This window comes from Microcaecilia unicolor, chromosome 9 (assembly GCF_901765095.1).
Source record: "Microcaecilia unicolor chromosome 9, aMicUni1.1, whole genome shotgun sequence".
Lineage (NCBI taxonomy): Eukaryota > Metazoa > Chordata > Amphibia > Gymnophiona > Siphonopidae > Microcaecilia > Microcaecilia unicolor.
The window spans coordinates 8,604,207-8,620,108 of record NC_044039.1 but is presented as its reverse complement, the minus strand read 5'-3'; the positions used below and the strand labels follow the sequence as shown (position 1 = coordinate 8,620,108).

At 40.5% G+C, this 15,902-nt stretch overlaps 1 protein-coding gene and 1 long non-coding RNA gene across 7 annotated transcripts in view; one reads left to right on the top strand and one right to left on the bottom strand.

Annotated features, from left to right (window-relative positions):
• CNOT2 (CCR4-NOT transcription complex subunit 2) overlaps positions 1–6,628 on the bottom strand; it is a 156,103-nt gene extending 149,475 nt beyond the window's left edge. For 3 of the 6 annotated variants that reach the window (XM_030214110.1, XM_030214112.1, XM_030214113.1), the window contains exons 1-2: positions 5,906–5,957; positions 4,929–5,071 (exon numbers count right to left, since the gene is read on the bottom strand). In XM_030214110.1, coding sequence (XP_030069970.1) covers positions 4,929–5,048 — 120 coding nt within the window. In that variant the 5' untranslated portion in view covers positions 5,049–5,071; positions 5,906–5,957. Of the gene's footprint in view, positions 1–4,928; positions 5,072–5,157; positions 5,412–5,905; positions 5,962–6,534 lie in introns of those variants that run through there. The other 3 variants (XM_030214116.1, XM_030214114.1, XM_030214115.1) reach the window with 3 other exon arrangements.
• LOC115477316 lies at positions 6,006–14,292 on the top strand. The gene is made up of 2 exons (XR_003943312.1): positions 6,006–6,218; positions 13,884–14,292. It is a non-coding gene; the product is annotated as an uncharacterized LOC115477316 (long non-coding RNA).
• The last annotated feature ends 1,610 nt before the right edge of the window (positions 14,293–15,902 follow it).

Below are 15,902 nucleotides of genomic sequence, written 5' to 3'. Positions count from 1 at the left end.
ATATAAAAAATCGCAAAATGAAAAAAACTTAGCTGGAAAAAGGGGGCCTTTATGAATCAGTTTCGCATTTCACTCAGCATATACAGGACACAATTCACTATGGAGGCTTTCTCCCTCATTCTGTGTCTCCGAGAAAAGACCTTGATCAATCAGGATCATAATATTTGAGGAAAGCAATCTTTAGGAAATGCGCTGGAGGCTAAGTTTATTTTACTTCCATACCTTTGCATAATTTCAAATAAATATTCAACATTCCACCAAAAAAAGCGTTAAAACAACGTAATGAGCCATTTAAGAGTTTTATGAAATAGAAGCTGTGAACAAGAATGTGTACTTTTCAAAAAGTCGTAACTTGCCACTGAAAGGAAACAGACGTACTTTTGGTCATTTTGTCATGTAAAATATACTTAAGATCGCCCATTTTTGCTTTCCCGATTAGATTATGGCCATTAAAAACTTATTCAGTTTAGCCATTATGATAATGTAACATACAGTATTGTGCTCCTGTACTGATTCTTAGCAGACTCCTCATTCAGGCATCTGATAAATGTTAAAAAAAATGAATAGAGCACAAACACACCTACCTATAGGGAGAAGTAAAGGACTGAGGGGGTCTTTTACTAAGGTACGCCAGCGTTTTTAGCTCACACTAAAAATCAGCTGCCACTAAACGCTGAGACGCCCATGGGAATATAATGGGCATCTCAGCGTTTAACGCCGGCTGATTTTTAGAGTGAGCTAAAAATGCTAGCGCACCTTAGTAAAAGAACTCCTGAGATTTTAAAATGAGGAAACCAAAATCAAAAATGCAATTTACTCTAAAAAGCAAAAAAATAAAATAAAAGTTGAAAAGGAAAGTTTAAAAAAAAAAAAAGCATGATGGAGCCAAGAAACACACAAACTTTTCACAGACAAGTTAATTCCTGTTACTTTGATATGAATATAGCCTCTAGCCTATGACAACAATTAGTGTGGTCTTGAAGACCATGGGCACAGTGATATTTTTCTGCTTAAAATTTAATTCACAATACTGTGAATCACTAATTTCACTTTTATAGATTCTAAAACAGTTGCTTTTTTTGTCTGCCAATCATTTTTAGCTATTATATGTTCCTTAAACAAAACATTTGAGGCTCTGTTTACTAAGGTGCACTAGCGTTTTTAGCGTGTGCACAAAATTAGCACGCGCTGTGTAGGCGCCCACAGGAATATTGTGAGCGCCTACACAGTTAGCGCGCACTAAAAGAACTAACGTGCTTCTAATGTGGCTTAGTAAATGGGACCCATAGTTCTACAAAATGACTAAGACTCAGTGGATGACAAGAAAATATTTAAGCGCTCTATCCACAAATACTGAATATATTTTAAATCGTTACAGGTAGCTTCCCAGTGAAAGACGACACTTTGGAATAAAGCTGTAACTAGCTCTGCTTACCTCGAATAAAGTCAGTCTTAAAATTACCAGCTATATTCCTACTGAAACTAGACAATAGGAAAGGCTCTTCAAAAAGGCAGATGAAAAATCATAAAACTATTCTATAAAACAAAATTATGACAATGTTTTTTTTATTCTCAAGAAGCGCATAAAATACTTAGGGCTCCTTTAACAAAGCTGTGCTAGCAATTCTAACATGGTAGATGCGACAAAGCCCATTCAATTTCTATGGGCTTCATCACATTTGCCACACCGGAAATTGCTAGTATGATTTTGTAAAAGGAGACCTTAGTTCACGTGGAGGCATATTTTCAAAGCACTTAGACTTACTATGGGGCTCATTTTCAAAAGAGAAAAACGTTTAAAAAGTGGCATAAAGCAGCATTTGCACAAAACACAGAAGAAACCAGTCTTCACAGAAAACAAGTTCCAACAACAAAAAACAGCGAAAATGACTGAAGGTGAAAAAAGACGACCTACACAAATCAATTTTAAAAAATATTTTATTGATCATAAAAAAAATGTTTAAAGTAGGTAATTGGGACTCGACACAGCTGTGTTTCGGCCAAGGAGGCCTGTTATCAGGAGTCTTTGCACCATACAAACAATCATGTTTTCATTCATGAATGATTATAGTATAAGACTTGGGCCGAAGCTTCTACTCGGTCTGTTCTTCAAAATTCACGAGACCAATATTTCCTCCAGGTAGTTACTGATGGCTATGTCATTAAATAAAGCTCCAGACAGCGTCTCGCATTTAGTTTCTCGTGAATTTTGAAGAACAGACCGAGTAGAAGCTTCGGCCAAGTCTTACACTATAATCATTTGTGAATGAAAACATGATTGTTTGTATGGTGCAAAGACTCCTGATAACAGGCCTCCTTGGCCGAAACACAGCTGTGTCGAGTGCCAATCACCTACTTTAAAAAAAAAATGTTATGATCAATAAAATATTTTTTAATATTGATTTCTGTAGGTCATCTTTTTTCACCTTCAGTCATCTTCGCTGTTTTTTTGTTGTTATAAAGCAGCATTTGGACATTTTGTTTGCCAAAACGTTCAAATTACTATTTTCTAAACCTACCTTGTAGACATTTATCTATACAGTTCGTCTGTAGTGTGTACAAATCACAAGGGGGGAGGGGGGGTTGGGGCGGGATTAGGGGTTCCTAGTACTTGGACATTTTTCTGCCATAATGAAACAAAACAAACATGTCCAGGACTAAAACTAAGATGTTTTGAGCTAGACCTGTTTTAATAACGACTAGGGGCCCTATTTGCTAAGGCACGTTGGAGTTTTTAATGCACCTACAATTAGCGTGTGCGCTAACCGTACAGGGGCTTATAGGGATATTGTAGGCACGTACATGGTTAACGCGCATACATGGTTAACACAAGTTAAAGACGCTAACGCGCCTATAACGCAGATTACTAAACATGGCCCTAAGTCACAAAAAGTGCCCTAAATGACCAGATGACCACTAGAGGAATAAAGGAATAACCCCCTTACTCTCCCAGGGGTCACTATGTTTGTACAGCGCTGCGTATGCCTTGTAGCGCTATAGAAATGCTAAATAGTAGTAGTAGTAGTAGTAGTAGTAGTCACTGACCCCCCTCCCCCAAATATGTGAAAGAAACAGTATATGCCAGCCTTCATGACAGCCTCAGATGATATAGGTAGTCCTATTGCTGCAGCAAGCAGGCCCCTGGCGTAGCCTAGTGGTCGGTGCTGTGCACAGTAGAGAAGGGGACCCAGGCCCATATCCCACTCTAACTGTTACACTTGTGGTGGAAAGTGTGAGCCCTCCAAAACTCACTCTACCCACAAATAGGTGACACCTGCAACCATAAGGGCTATTGTAGAGGTGTACAGTTGGGTACGGTGGGTTTTGGAGGGCTCACCATACAATACAAGGGAGGTAACGGCAAGATGTGTACCTGAGAGCTTTTATGTGTTCACTGCAGTGCCCCCTAAGAATGCCTGCTCCTCTTACATGTCAATGGCTCGATGTTGTGCGTTTTTCACTTGGATTTTTTTTTCCAAAAATGGACCAAGAACATAATTGCACAGAGCAAGTGGCCATTTTCATAAAAAAAGGATAGACGTTTTATGTTTCGAAAACTGCTGTTTGCCACTTGGATCCTGGACGTTTTGAGCTAAACATCCTAAGTCAAATTTAGGCGTCATATCAAAATGCCCATGCATGTAACTTTATAAGTCTAAGTGCTTTGAAAATGAGCCCTATAATTCACCAAAGATTTATCTGAAATAGACAAGGCAGGAACTGAAAACAAATCTGACACTCAAGAATATTCCTACACACTAGTTTTATCACTTTGCAAAGTGTTTCTTGTAAAAAAAATAAAAGGAAAAAAAAAGTATATTCCGCTTATCTCACAAATTCTAAGCGAATTACAAAGTGAACCCGACAGGAGGAAGACTAAGCTTCAAAGGTCTGTAGTTTTAGTCAAGATACTGAATGCATAATATACTAACTACACTGTAAGGTTAGGATTTCAACACTGATGAAAATATCCCACAACAAACTGAAAAAATATCCATTATTCAAAAATCTGTGTAATTTACATATACTCATTAATTGCCAGCCCAGGACAATGTACAATAAAATACATCAAACTAGAATTAATAAATCTGCATAAACATAACTAAAATAAACCAGCATTAAAACCTAAATAAGATCAATGGGGTCCAGCTTACTATAAAAATACTTCAGCCTAAAACAGGCAAACTTGTTTCTACTACCCTTAGACCTGAATATAGAGATAGATACACACGCATACACTATATATATACTGTGCATGTCAGCCACAACTCTCCAACATGCTACAACATTCCAATTGCAGCAATAACTGCACAAATGTGTTTGCAAGGTGTAAACTATCAAACCTAAATATTGCATTTTCTGCAGTTACGATAGTTAATTTACAATACAAATAAAAACATTTTGAAAGACAAGTAGATAAGTCACTAAGGGCCCTGTTTACTAAACCGCTAGTATTTTTAGCGCGTGCTAATACTAGAGACATCCGTATATTAAGGTATTTCTAGCATTAGCATGCAATAAAAATGCAAGTGCACCTTAGTAAACAGGGCCCTCAAAGTTTCTTGCTACAAATAAGCTGAGTTACCCTTATTACATCTGAATCTTCTAGCCCGCATATACCTATACAGTTCAATGTGGGTAACAAAAGGGATCTAAAACACACTCTAGAAAGTCACAATGGAAAAGTTAATAACAGCTAAGACCGTGCACTACTTTGCCAGGTAAACACTTAAAATAAGACTGCATATATTCTGTCAAATTACCATACAATCTTAAAAATATATAGTCTAGCATTTATAGGGAGCCAGTTCTAAAAAGTGGGGTGGTAAGAGCATTCTATTCAGAATGTGGGAAAACATCAACCTAACAAGCAGCATTCTGTCCCAATCGCATCCCACGTTTCAAAAACTGTTTTGTTTCTACATTACCAGATCTCCTGTGAATTTAACTCTTCTGCTGAATTCTGCTGCTGACTTCAGGAATTGCCCACTTCCTCCTGTCACAAGTCTACCTGCCAGCAGGGGTGAAATCTGGCCACCTGACATCATGAACTAGACAGAAACGAGTATGCCTAAAATGGTTAAGATCAAGATGAACCCAGGCCACAGGAATTCCATAACAGATCATCAAACCTTAAAAACAAAAAAATCACTTCACTCATCAAAGGGGCTGACAACGAGAAGACAAAAGCAAGGTCCAAGCCTGTATGGATGGCTTTGCAAAACCCACCAGACAACAACAAACAAACAAAAAAAACGTTCGGAAAGTTTTGTGCAGTTAAGGTGGGATGCAATCAAAAGAGTTATTTTTATGGGTCGTTGTTGTTGTAAGATCGCTTCAAAGGAAGTTGAGGAGGCGATAAACAAAAAGCAGTGTAAATAAATACAGAAATGGCCACTTCACTTGCTCTTTCGTTGACAGTTGAGCTGTCCCACACCCCCCTCCCCCATCCAACAGTTGTTCTGCAGAACCGAATCTGGATCAGGGACCGGACCCCCCCCTCCCCCCCATCACGGCCAAGTTTACCCAAGTTGCAGGAAGAAGAGGAGGAGGAGGGCCGGCCCCCAGCGCTCGTGAATTCGTCAGGCCCGGGCCGGTCCCCTCCCCCCGGGACTCCCAGGCTCAGGGACCGGGGGGCGAGGGAGCGGCCTCCCCCTCCCCTCCCCTCCCCTCCCCCCCCCGGGCAGGGCTTCGAGCGCCTTCGCTTCCCGAGCGCTGTGTGTGTTTTTTTTTCACGCCCCCCCTCCTCCTCCTCCTCCTCTCTCGGAACCGAAACAAAAGCGGCGGAGAGCGGGGCCCGGTGGTCCCCCGCCCCGCGCCGCCCAACGGCGCCCCCCGCCCCAGCCTGGGCCCCAACCCCCTCGCCCGGGCGCTTTGTCAAGAAAAAGGGCCAAAAAAAACTCACCGCATGAATTTTTCCACTTCCCGCAAATCCAAGATGGCTGTTACTGAACCCGCCGGAGAGGATGCTGGGTGGGTAACCTTTCCCCTTTGACCCCGGCCCTGCCCTCCCTCCTCCTCGTTCCTTCCAAGGAGAACCAACAACAACCTTCCCTTCCCTCCCTGCTGCTCAGGGGCTGAAGAAGGCCCGCGGGAGACCCGGCTTCCCCCGAGGACTGGGAAGGAGCTCCATCCCCGCCGGGCCTCCCCCACCTCCACCGGCAGCTGCTTCACCGAGACAGCGGCGGGCGCCAGGCAGAGGCCTAAGCGGGCCTGAGGTATCGGGGGGGGGATTATTCCTTTGTACCACCCTGTTTACATAATAATATGGATTACAGACAAAAAAAATATGAGCAGAATAAAAGATGTGAAAGTGCTGTTCGGATTTTTAGAAGAAAGTAAACGCCTGGAACTGCTTTAGACGCCTAACCTCGACTGGCTTGCTCTGGCCTTTAACCTCTCCTATTTATTCCCCTTCTAGATTGGAAGCTCTTTTGAGCAGGGGCTGGCTTTTTTTGTGGCTGGTGTACAGCGCTGCGTATGCCTTGTAGCGCTAAAGTAGTAGTAACGTGAAGAAAATGCTTTCACGCTTACCGGGCCGGGCTTCTTGGCTTAGACCCAGCTACCCGGGCGGTTGTGCTCATCCTCCTGTTCTCCATGGAGAAATAGGGACTAATCTAGCGCAGGGAGTTTGTACAGGGGATTTTGGCACCTGGAGATCTTGCTCTCTTCATTGAGGCTGGTGATGATGCCTAATTGCTGATGCTTCATTGTGATCTACAAAGCAATAATAATAATAAAAAAAAAAATGTTATCACCGTATTGAGTAGGTTTCTCAAGTCACGCTGCAAGTGGAAAAAGTGGTACAGAGTTGTGTGTCACGTTCCTTGTTCGCTGGGTTGATTTTCTTCACGTTTCAGAAGTAGATCGGGGAAGTCGCTTGCTAGTGTGACAAACTTTTTTTAGTTTTAGTATTTTCATTGGTTTTCAATACAATGCAATCGTGAAACAACAACTGTGTAAGAGTAATAGTAAACAGTTATACAAAGTTGGTAAGAGAGAAAATACTTTGCATGCAAATGCCATATACACCCAAAGAACAAAATTCATTTAAATTTGCACTGCATGAGGAGAAATGCTCTCCCATTGTATCTTACTTCAAAAATTCCTAATGTAACATGTGCTAAATGTCATTAGCTAGTGTGACAAACTTTGATGCCAGAAAGTTAGTTCAGTAGGCTAGTATACAACTCATTGTATGCAGGTTTATAAGTTTAATTTCTCTCCAAGATTTAAAAAAAATGTTCTTATTTCTTTAATTACATGCTTAAGTAATGTGGCTACCCCCCAACACGCATCACCTATCAGTAACTGAAATTTGTGTGTTTATTTTTTCTAAATAAAATTATATAGACTCTTTTTTGATCAGCATAGTTTTTCATAAATTATTCAAGATAATCTGAAGATTCTCTTTATCAGCAATTAAAAGTGAATTGTCTCACCGTACTTGCCCCCCCCCCCCCCCATAGATTTTTCTATTATTGTTAAATAGCTAATTTGCTTCTAGTTTGACCATCTCAAACATTGTCTTGCATTTCATCTGCAAACCCTATGGCCTGTTTGTTTGTTTTAAGGACTAGAGTTCATAAGCTTTCCTTCCCCAGAATCTTGCCCAGTTCCTAACAAATCAGAATCCCTCATCCCTGCACCATTGTCTCCCCTCCCTGCACATTGACACTCTGGAGCTCTGCCTGCCTTTTGGGTTCTGCACATAGAACAAGGAGCCTATCTGGATTTCATTTTTCTACATAAAAGTCTAAATTCAACTTCCAGAAGCTCCCTCCCACAATTTCCTATGTCATTTGTAGCCGTGTGTACCAAGATTTGGCTCCTCTCTAGAACTGCCTAAAATTCTCTCTCTCTCATATGAGGTCAACCACCTTTGCACCAGGCAGGCAAGTGGCCAAGTGTTTTCACACCTACCTACTTAAACATTCGCACACATTCTGTAACTTTTTTACTTTAACTTCAGAAATGCAAATCTTGAGAAAAGGTTCAGGATTGGGGAAAGTATCTGTCAGGTTTTGTGATATGTGAAAGAAATGGATATAAAGGTTATTAAAATGAGTAAGTGAAATAGTGCATCTAAAATTGAGTATTTAGATGTGTGTAACAAATGTTAAAAGATGGATAGAAACATTATGGAATAGATAATATCAAGTGTAACAGAAAATCTTGTTATAATTACACAATTTTAAAGTCAGCATAGAGGAGAGACTAACCAGCACAGAATAGAAAATAGTAATAGAAACAAAGAAAAGGATGTCAGATAAAGACCATACAACCTATTCAGTCTGTCCATGCATACCAACTACTAAGCTCTTCCATTTGGGATCCTCTGTGCTTCTCCCATGTTTCTGAATTCAGATAATCTTCCTCTTCTCCACCTCCACACATCCATCATCCTTTCCATAAAGAAATATTTCCCTAGATTACTCCCGTTTCACCTTCATCCTGTGCCCCCCTCATTCCAGAGTTTCTGAGAGAGAAACCTGTTTGGCCACCATAAGATCATCAGATATGAAAGCCTCCACGTCCCGCTCTTCTTTCATGGACAGAAGTGCTTCACCCCCTATACTGTAATGTTTCTTTGTGCTTGTGCAGCCCAAAAGGATGACTGCTCTTTCTAGCATTAAACCTTAGCTGTCAAATTCTAGACCATTTTTCAGATTTTGCTAGATTTCTCCTCATGGTTTCTACACCTTCCAGGATATCTACCTTGTTGCTGGTGACTTGGATTACACATCATCCTTCTTGCCAATCTTTGGCATCCATATTGCTTGGTTCCCCAATTACTACAAAGGATTCTTTCAAATATTTGAGGGCTATTATTAATGGTGAACTTTCCTTTGAAGCCCAGATTTCCACTGTTGTTAGATCTAAATCCCCTTAAAATGAAAAACTCTGGATGAAGTAGCCCAACATACACTGAGGGGCATTTTCGATATGACGTCTAAATCCGATTTTGGATGTTTGGGGGAAAACATCCAAAAATTCAGTAGCAAGCATGGAAGTCTTTCTGGTTTGAAATTGGGCAACTTTTTGTTTCAAAAATAGCCATTTGCTAGATGTTTTTGTGCTCAGTGCATATCTTTTAGGACCATTTTCAGAAAAAAATGAAAAGTCCAAGGGAACGCAGAAAAGCAAGCCATTGGGATGTATGGGGGACCAGCATTCTTAGTAGACTGACCACATAGACATCTCAGCAGAGCAGTGGGGCACCCTAGGGGGCGCTGCACTGGACTTTACATAAGAGGTCCCAGGTACATATCTCAATGTTACACTCTTATATTGTATGGTGAGCCCTCCAAAACCCACCAAAGACCTATTATACCCAACTGTACACCATTACAATAGCCCTTATGTCTTCAGATGTCCCCCATATATGGGTACAGTAGGTTTTTGGTGAGTTTTGGAGGGCTCACTCTTTCCACCAAAAGTGTAATAGACTAGGATATGGGCCTGGGTCCCCTTCTCTACAGTGCACTGCACCGACCACTAGGCTAATCCCCTTGGATTTGGACACACTGCATACGAACAGCATAGAAAACAGTATTAAAAATGGATTTTGAAAATTGCAATTTGGACATTTTGGCAAGGCCATCTGCCGCTTTGTGCTGCTTTATGGATGTTTCTCTGTTTTAAAAATGAGCCCTTTTACTTCACACTTCACTGAGATCCCAGCTTGATTAGTCCAGTGTGATTTACACCAGGACTACTCACACAGTCAGTAATCAGCTACAATCCATCCAACATATAGCTTTGAGAATTCTGTGTCATACAGGTAGATTTGGCCACGTCACAACCAGGGCTGTGGAATCGAAGTCGGTAAATATATTGACTCTGACTCCGGCTTCAAATTAAATTTACCATATATTATAATGTTGTACATTTTTATCATTTTATACTTACATGTATTTTTTGTCCTCGATCTAAATATAACTTATTCTCACCCTTTACATCCACAACAAAAATGTAAAACCTAATATCGGAACAAATAGGAGTCGAAGTTGAAGGTTTGGTTTACCAACTCCACAGCCTTTACATGACATTATGTAAAGCTTCTAACCTGCAGATAGTTTACTGTGGGTTATATAACCATTGATGAGTGAACAATTTGTTCAAATAAGCTTACAAAAAAATTATATAGTCAGCAAAATAATCTCTAAAAGCTCATTTTTACACTCCTATCTCAGGTGGAGGAGTGGCCTAATGGTTAGTGAAAGACCTGGGGAACTGGGTTTTATTTCCATTGCTGCCAAACGGTCACCAGTGGGTTGAGACCCTGGGGAATTGGGTTCAGTTCCCTCTGCAGGTCAGTGTGACCCTGGGCAAGTCACTTAACCCTCCGTTGCCCCAGGTACAATATACTTAGATTGTCAGCCCATTAGGCACAGTCCCAATACCTGTAATGAAATTGTAAACCACTTAGGTCTAGGCAGTATATAAATACTTAAATAAATTTTCTATTGAACACAACAAATTTACAAAATAGGAAAATATTAAGCGTCCTTTTGAAATCTAGATAATTTGTATTTGTTCTTAACTCGAAACAGTAAGGAGTTCCATAGAGAGACAGTCTGATAAGAAAAGGAAGAGGGCAAAAATTTTACAGACTTAATTCACAGTAGGATAGCATAATAATACTTAGTGAAACAAATGACCAGATTTGTGGCCTAATACCAAGTTGACCAAGGGGCTCATTTTCGAAACAGAAAAACGTCCAAAGATACGTCATGTAAATACTTTTAAAACAAAGAGAAGGAAATATTTTTTCACTCAACGAATAGTTAAGCTCTGGGACTCTTTGCTGGAAGATGTGGTAAGAACAGCGGTTAACGTATCTGGGTTTAAAAAATGTTTGGACAAGTTCCTGGAGGAAGAGTCCATAGTTTGCTATTGAGATAGACATGGTGAAGCAACTGCTTGCCCCGGGATTGGTAGCATGGAATGTTGCTACTAATTGGGTTTCTACTTGTGACCTGGCTTGGCCACTGTTTGGAAACAGGATACTGGGCTAGATGGACCATTGGTCTGACCCAATATGGCTACTATTATGTTCTTATGGCATAAACCAGCAGATGGACATTTTTCTCGCAAAAACATCCAAATCACTATTTTCAAAACCCTTTTTTTTTTTTTTTTAGATGTTTTTCAATGCTGTTCGTCTGCAGTGTGTCCAAATCACAAGGGGGCAGGATTTGGGCATTCCTAAGACTTGAACATTTTTTTGTCATATTGGAACAAAACGAAAACATCCAGGACTAAAACTAAGATGTTTTGGTCTAGACCTGTTTTAATAATGACTGAGACACAAAAAAGTGCCCTAAATGACTAGATGACTGCTGGAGGAATAAAGGAATGACACTCCCATACTCCCCAATTGGTCACTGACCCCCCCCCCCCCCCCCCAAAGATATGAATGAAACAGTAGATACCGATGTTATAGCCAGTCATTATATAGCCGGTCCCTGGAGTAGCCTGGTGGTCAGTGCATTGCACTGTGGAGAAGGGGACTCAGGCCCATAATCCATTCTAACTGTTACACATGTGATGGAAAGTATCAGCTCCCCAAAACCCACCAAAAATCTATGTACCCACATATATGTGACACTTGCATCCATAAAGGCTATTGTGGTATATAGTTTTTGGTAGATTTTTCCATACAGTATGGTAAGGGTGAGATGTGTACCTAGGACCTTTTTTTTAATATGAAGTCCACTGCAGTGCCCCCTAGGGTACCCCACTGCTGGGAATGTCTGTGTGGCCAGTCTTTTAAGAATGCTGGCTCCTATGTCTCAATGTCTTGAATTTGTGCATTTTTCACTTATGAGTTTTTTTTTTTTCTTTCAAAAATGGTCCAAAAAGATAGATGCACTAAGCACAAAACATCTAGGAAACGGCTATTTTCAAAACAAAAAGATAGATATTTTTCAAGTTCAAAAATGGCCATGTTCACCACTTGATTTTTGGACTTTTTCAGCAAAATGTCCGAAGTTGGATTTAGAAGTCATATCGAAAATGCCCCTCCACATCAATTGTATAAGGTGGGACCCCTCTCCATTATAAAATTTTAAAAACCATAACCCCTAGTTTAATTTGAACTCTAGCTTCAACTGGGAGCCAGTGCAGTTCCAACATGAAAGGAGTCGAAATCAAATCTGCCTGATGAATAGATCAATCGGATTACAGTGTTTTGGACTACTTATAAACGCTTTTATAGACGCTTTTGTACACTCGGAGAGGACTACATTACAAAACTCCATTTAGACAGGATAAGAGTTTATACTATCAGCCCAAATGCTGATTTATCAAAATACTTTTTGATAGCGCAAAGTTTTTTAAGTAGATAGAAAGATTCCTTGATCACTGATTTTATATGGGTTTTCATAATAAGAGCACTATCAGCCTCTACCCTAAGAATTTTAGAAGTCTCAAAAGAAAATTGATCCACACCAACAGTGAAATTCTGAAATCTCAGTGGATGGTCTACCAGACCAAGCCACAGAAACTTGGTTTTGTCCGTTTAAGTCTATGGAATGATATCCAGTTTTCTATTAAATTAAGGCAATTTAAAAATGCCTTTGAGAGTGGTAGCCCACTCATCAGAGATAGGATATAAAACCAATATACCGTCAGCATAAATAAAGAAATGTAATATAGCTTGTTCCAGGGCTACTACCAATGATTGTAAGAAAAGATTGATCAGCGTAGGAGATAAAGGGGAGTCCTGAGGGACTCCAGAAGATGCCCTCCAGGATTCTGACATTGTACCTTAACCTTTAACTTGATAAGATCGGTTTGCAAGAAAGCCATGAAACCACTGTAGGACAGCCCCAAGAACACCAAAACCACTCAGAATAGATAACAGCATCATTGGTTTCTGATTCAGTTTAAGATTAAATTCAAATTTTGACTTTGGCCCACAAGACTTTATGATGGTATTCCGCACTATTTGCCTTCTCTAATCGTCTGGTTTACTTTCATTCGTTCATTCTGCCCAATTCAGGAAGACCACTCATCGATACCCTGTAAACATCATGCAAGATTGGCATCTACAAGACCAAAGCACATTTTTATTTATCACCCCTTCACTGTTGAATACATTCCCACCGCCTCTTTGTGACAAGTTGTCTTGAATTAGCCCGTCTTTGCTTGATCTTTAACTGACTGAGGTGATCCGAAGTGCAAATCATTGAAAATCAGCCGGATTTGCTCGTCTTTGAAGTTTCCACGCCCCAACCGCCATCCAACTACGTCTAATTGGTCCTGATTCAGCCTGCCTCCCAGACCTCCCAATTTGTCCATTCGCCAGCCAGTTAACTCCCCTTGTGCAGTGGACCAACAGCCAAAGAGCTCTCTCATACTGGCAGGCTTGTTGGCTGCCAACAAGTGGACAGATAAAGGAGCGGATTTCAACTCCTCCATTTCCATCATGCAAGGTCATCTTGGTGTGTCCGGTCCCTTTGCATCTCTTCCAGCCGACAGAGGTTCAGCCTACTCCAAGGATTCAATATATAACCTGAAGTCCTTCCTAGCAACGTGTCTGCGGACCATTTTAGACTCATCAGTACATTGTAAGCCACTTTGAGCCTGCAAAACTGTGGGGAAAACGTGGGGCATAAATGTGCAAAATAAATAAAAAAAAGTTTAGAGCAGCTCTAAAAACGTATCTGTTTGCACAAGCTTTTGACAGTTAAGAGTCCCATGGGGCCTGGTGATCACATATGGTTGTGCTCAAAACCAACTAAGCTATTAGATTATTTTAAATATGCTGTGTCCTGCTTTGTCCTTTTATCTGCTACTGTATCCTATCAGACAGTGAATTTCTGCTTTTGTTTTCCTGTCCTTTGAATTGATTTTTGCTGTCTTTGATTTTTTAGCTTGTAAACAACTTTGACATGCTCAAAATGAAAGATGCCATAGCAAATTCAAATAAGCCATAAACCATCATCCATAAAGAGGCAAACATTAATCAACAAACCATCTGCAGTATTGCCCATAAAAATGTTTTTAAAAAACGAACTGGATGAAGGACCAATCCCTATAGCGCACTACTGGTTGCAAACACCCTTTTCCTCGGAATGGATGCCGTTCAGCACAGTAGGAACTATTAGTAAAAACTGGTTCACTGAATGGAGATGTTCTATCACTATTAAAGATGGGTGAAAAATTTCATAATCTCAGACCCTACCCAAAATCCAGCCACTTGAGGTGATCATGAACCAATATTGCAGAAAGATTATCCAGGTAAATAATGTGTAAAATAAAGTTCCTGCCATGATTTTGTAATTATGTTGTCTACTAATTTTTATGCTCATCTCAAATTAGTGTTGACCAAAAGAGAGAGGACTTTGTAATATAATGTTACTAGTAAAAAAGCCCCGTTTCTGATACAAATGAAACGGGGGGCTAGCAATGTTTTCTTCTGTGTGCATGTGGGAGTGTGTGTGTCCCTGCCCTCTCTCCCCTCCCCCCTCTGAGCCCTTCACTGTTACAGAGCCAGCGATTTGATTTCGTGCTCTGCTGTTTTCCTTCACTGACTGTTTGTTACAGAGGGCGTGGCAGACACTCATGGGGAAACCGGATATCTCTCCCCCTTCACACTTCCGTCTGGAGGCTTCATAGAACGTTGGTGTTGCCTTTTATATAGAGAGATCATTAATGCAGGAAGAGATGGGATGCTTTGAAGACAAAAGTTTTGTTTTGTTTTTTTAAATATCTGGCTTGGGACCTTGAAGCCTGCTCTCAGGTTTACACTGGAGCTTTAGGTGTCCTTTTACTGCAGCTTAAAAGGAGTTATCGCTTGGTGCGCTCAGGTGTCCTGCAGTGAGTTCCAGGTTAGCGTGTGCATACCGCACAATAAAAAAAATAATTTTTCTTTTGACCATAGAGGGGGCGTGTCTGGGGGGAGGAGAGTGGGTGTTTCTGCAAGAATCAGTGCAGCTACATCCCCACACGCTAACTGATTAGCGTGTTAGCCCTTACCACTTAACAAAACAGGTGGCAGTAAGGGGTTCATGTGCTAATCTTATTTAATGGCCACACGGCAGTGGTAACGGAGAGAGCAACGGATTTGTTTCCAGCTTATGTAGAGGAGACGTACCTTGACACAGCATTTAGTGCGGAACATGATTTCGTGTCGGATCAGATGATGTCTCCGAGATGACTAATCTTTTAAAAGAAAAGGAACAACGAAATAGCGAAATCCCATATAAGCTAAGTGCTATTTTGACTAGAAGATAGAATATTGAAGAGTTAATCTAGTGGGTGAAAGTTTAAATATTGAGAATATTAAAAATTATGGATCAATGACGAATACATGCCCACCATAAAGAAATGCCCGGCTCATACTTATAGCCTGAATGGTGGTGACACGGTTATCTGAAGGATCCAATATCTTGTACCCTTTGAGAATTGTATAAGGAAAACTATAAGGAATGTTTGGAGCTGGGTAGTGAGAAAGGTTTGTTTACGAGAAACCCCCTCCATTAAATATACTACTGATACCGTTTAAAGTGGACAGTTCATATTAGTGCATGGCCATTAATACAAAAATCTGAAAATCAGCCATTTTACTGCTGCTGCTATGATAAAAATGGCCTTTGCGTGGGGGAGGTACACCCACATAAGGGCATGCTAATTCCACTTTTTAGCACTGCTTTGTAAAAGAGCCCCATAATGAGGTGATCTTAAAACAAGTGTAACTTCCACATGATCTTTGGACATGAATTATAACAATTGGTTTATTAGTTAACTAGTAAAAAAAAGGCCTGTTTCTTACAGAAATGAAACGGGCACTAGCAAGGTTTTCCTCGCAGTGTGTATGTTTGACAGAGTGTGTTTGACAGTGACTGTGTGTGAGAACGAGAGAGTGAATGTGCGAGTGTGTGTGACAAAGA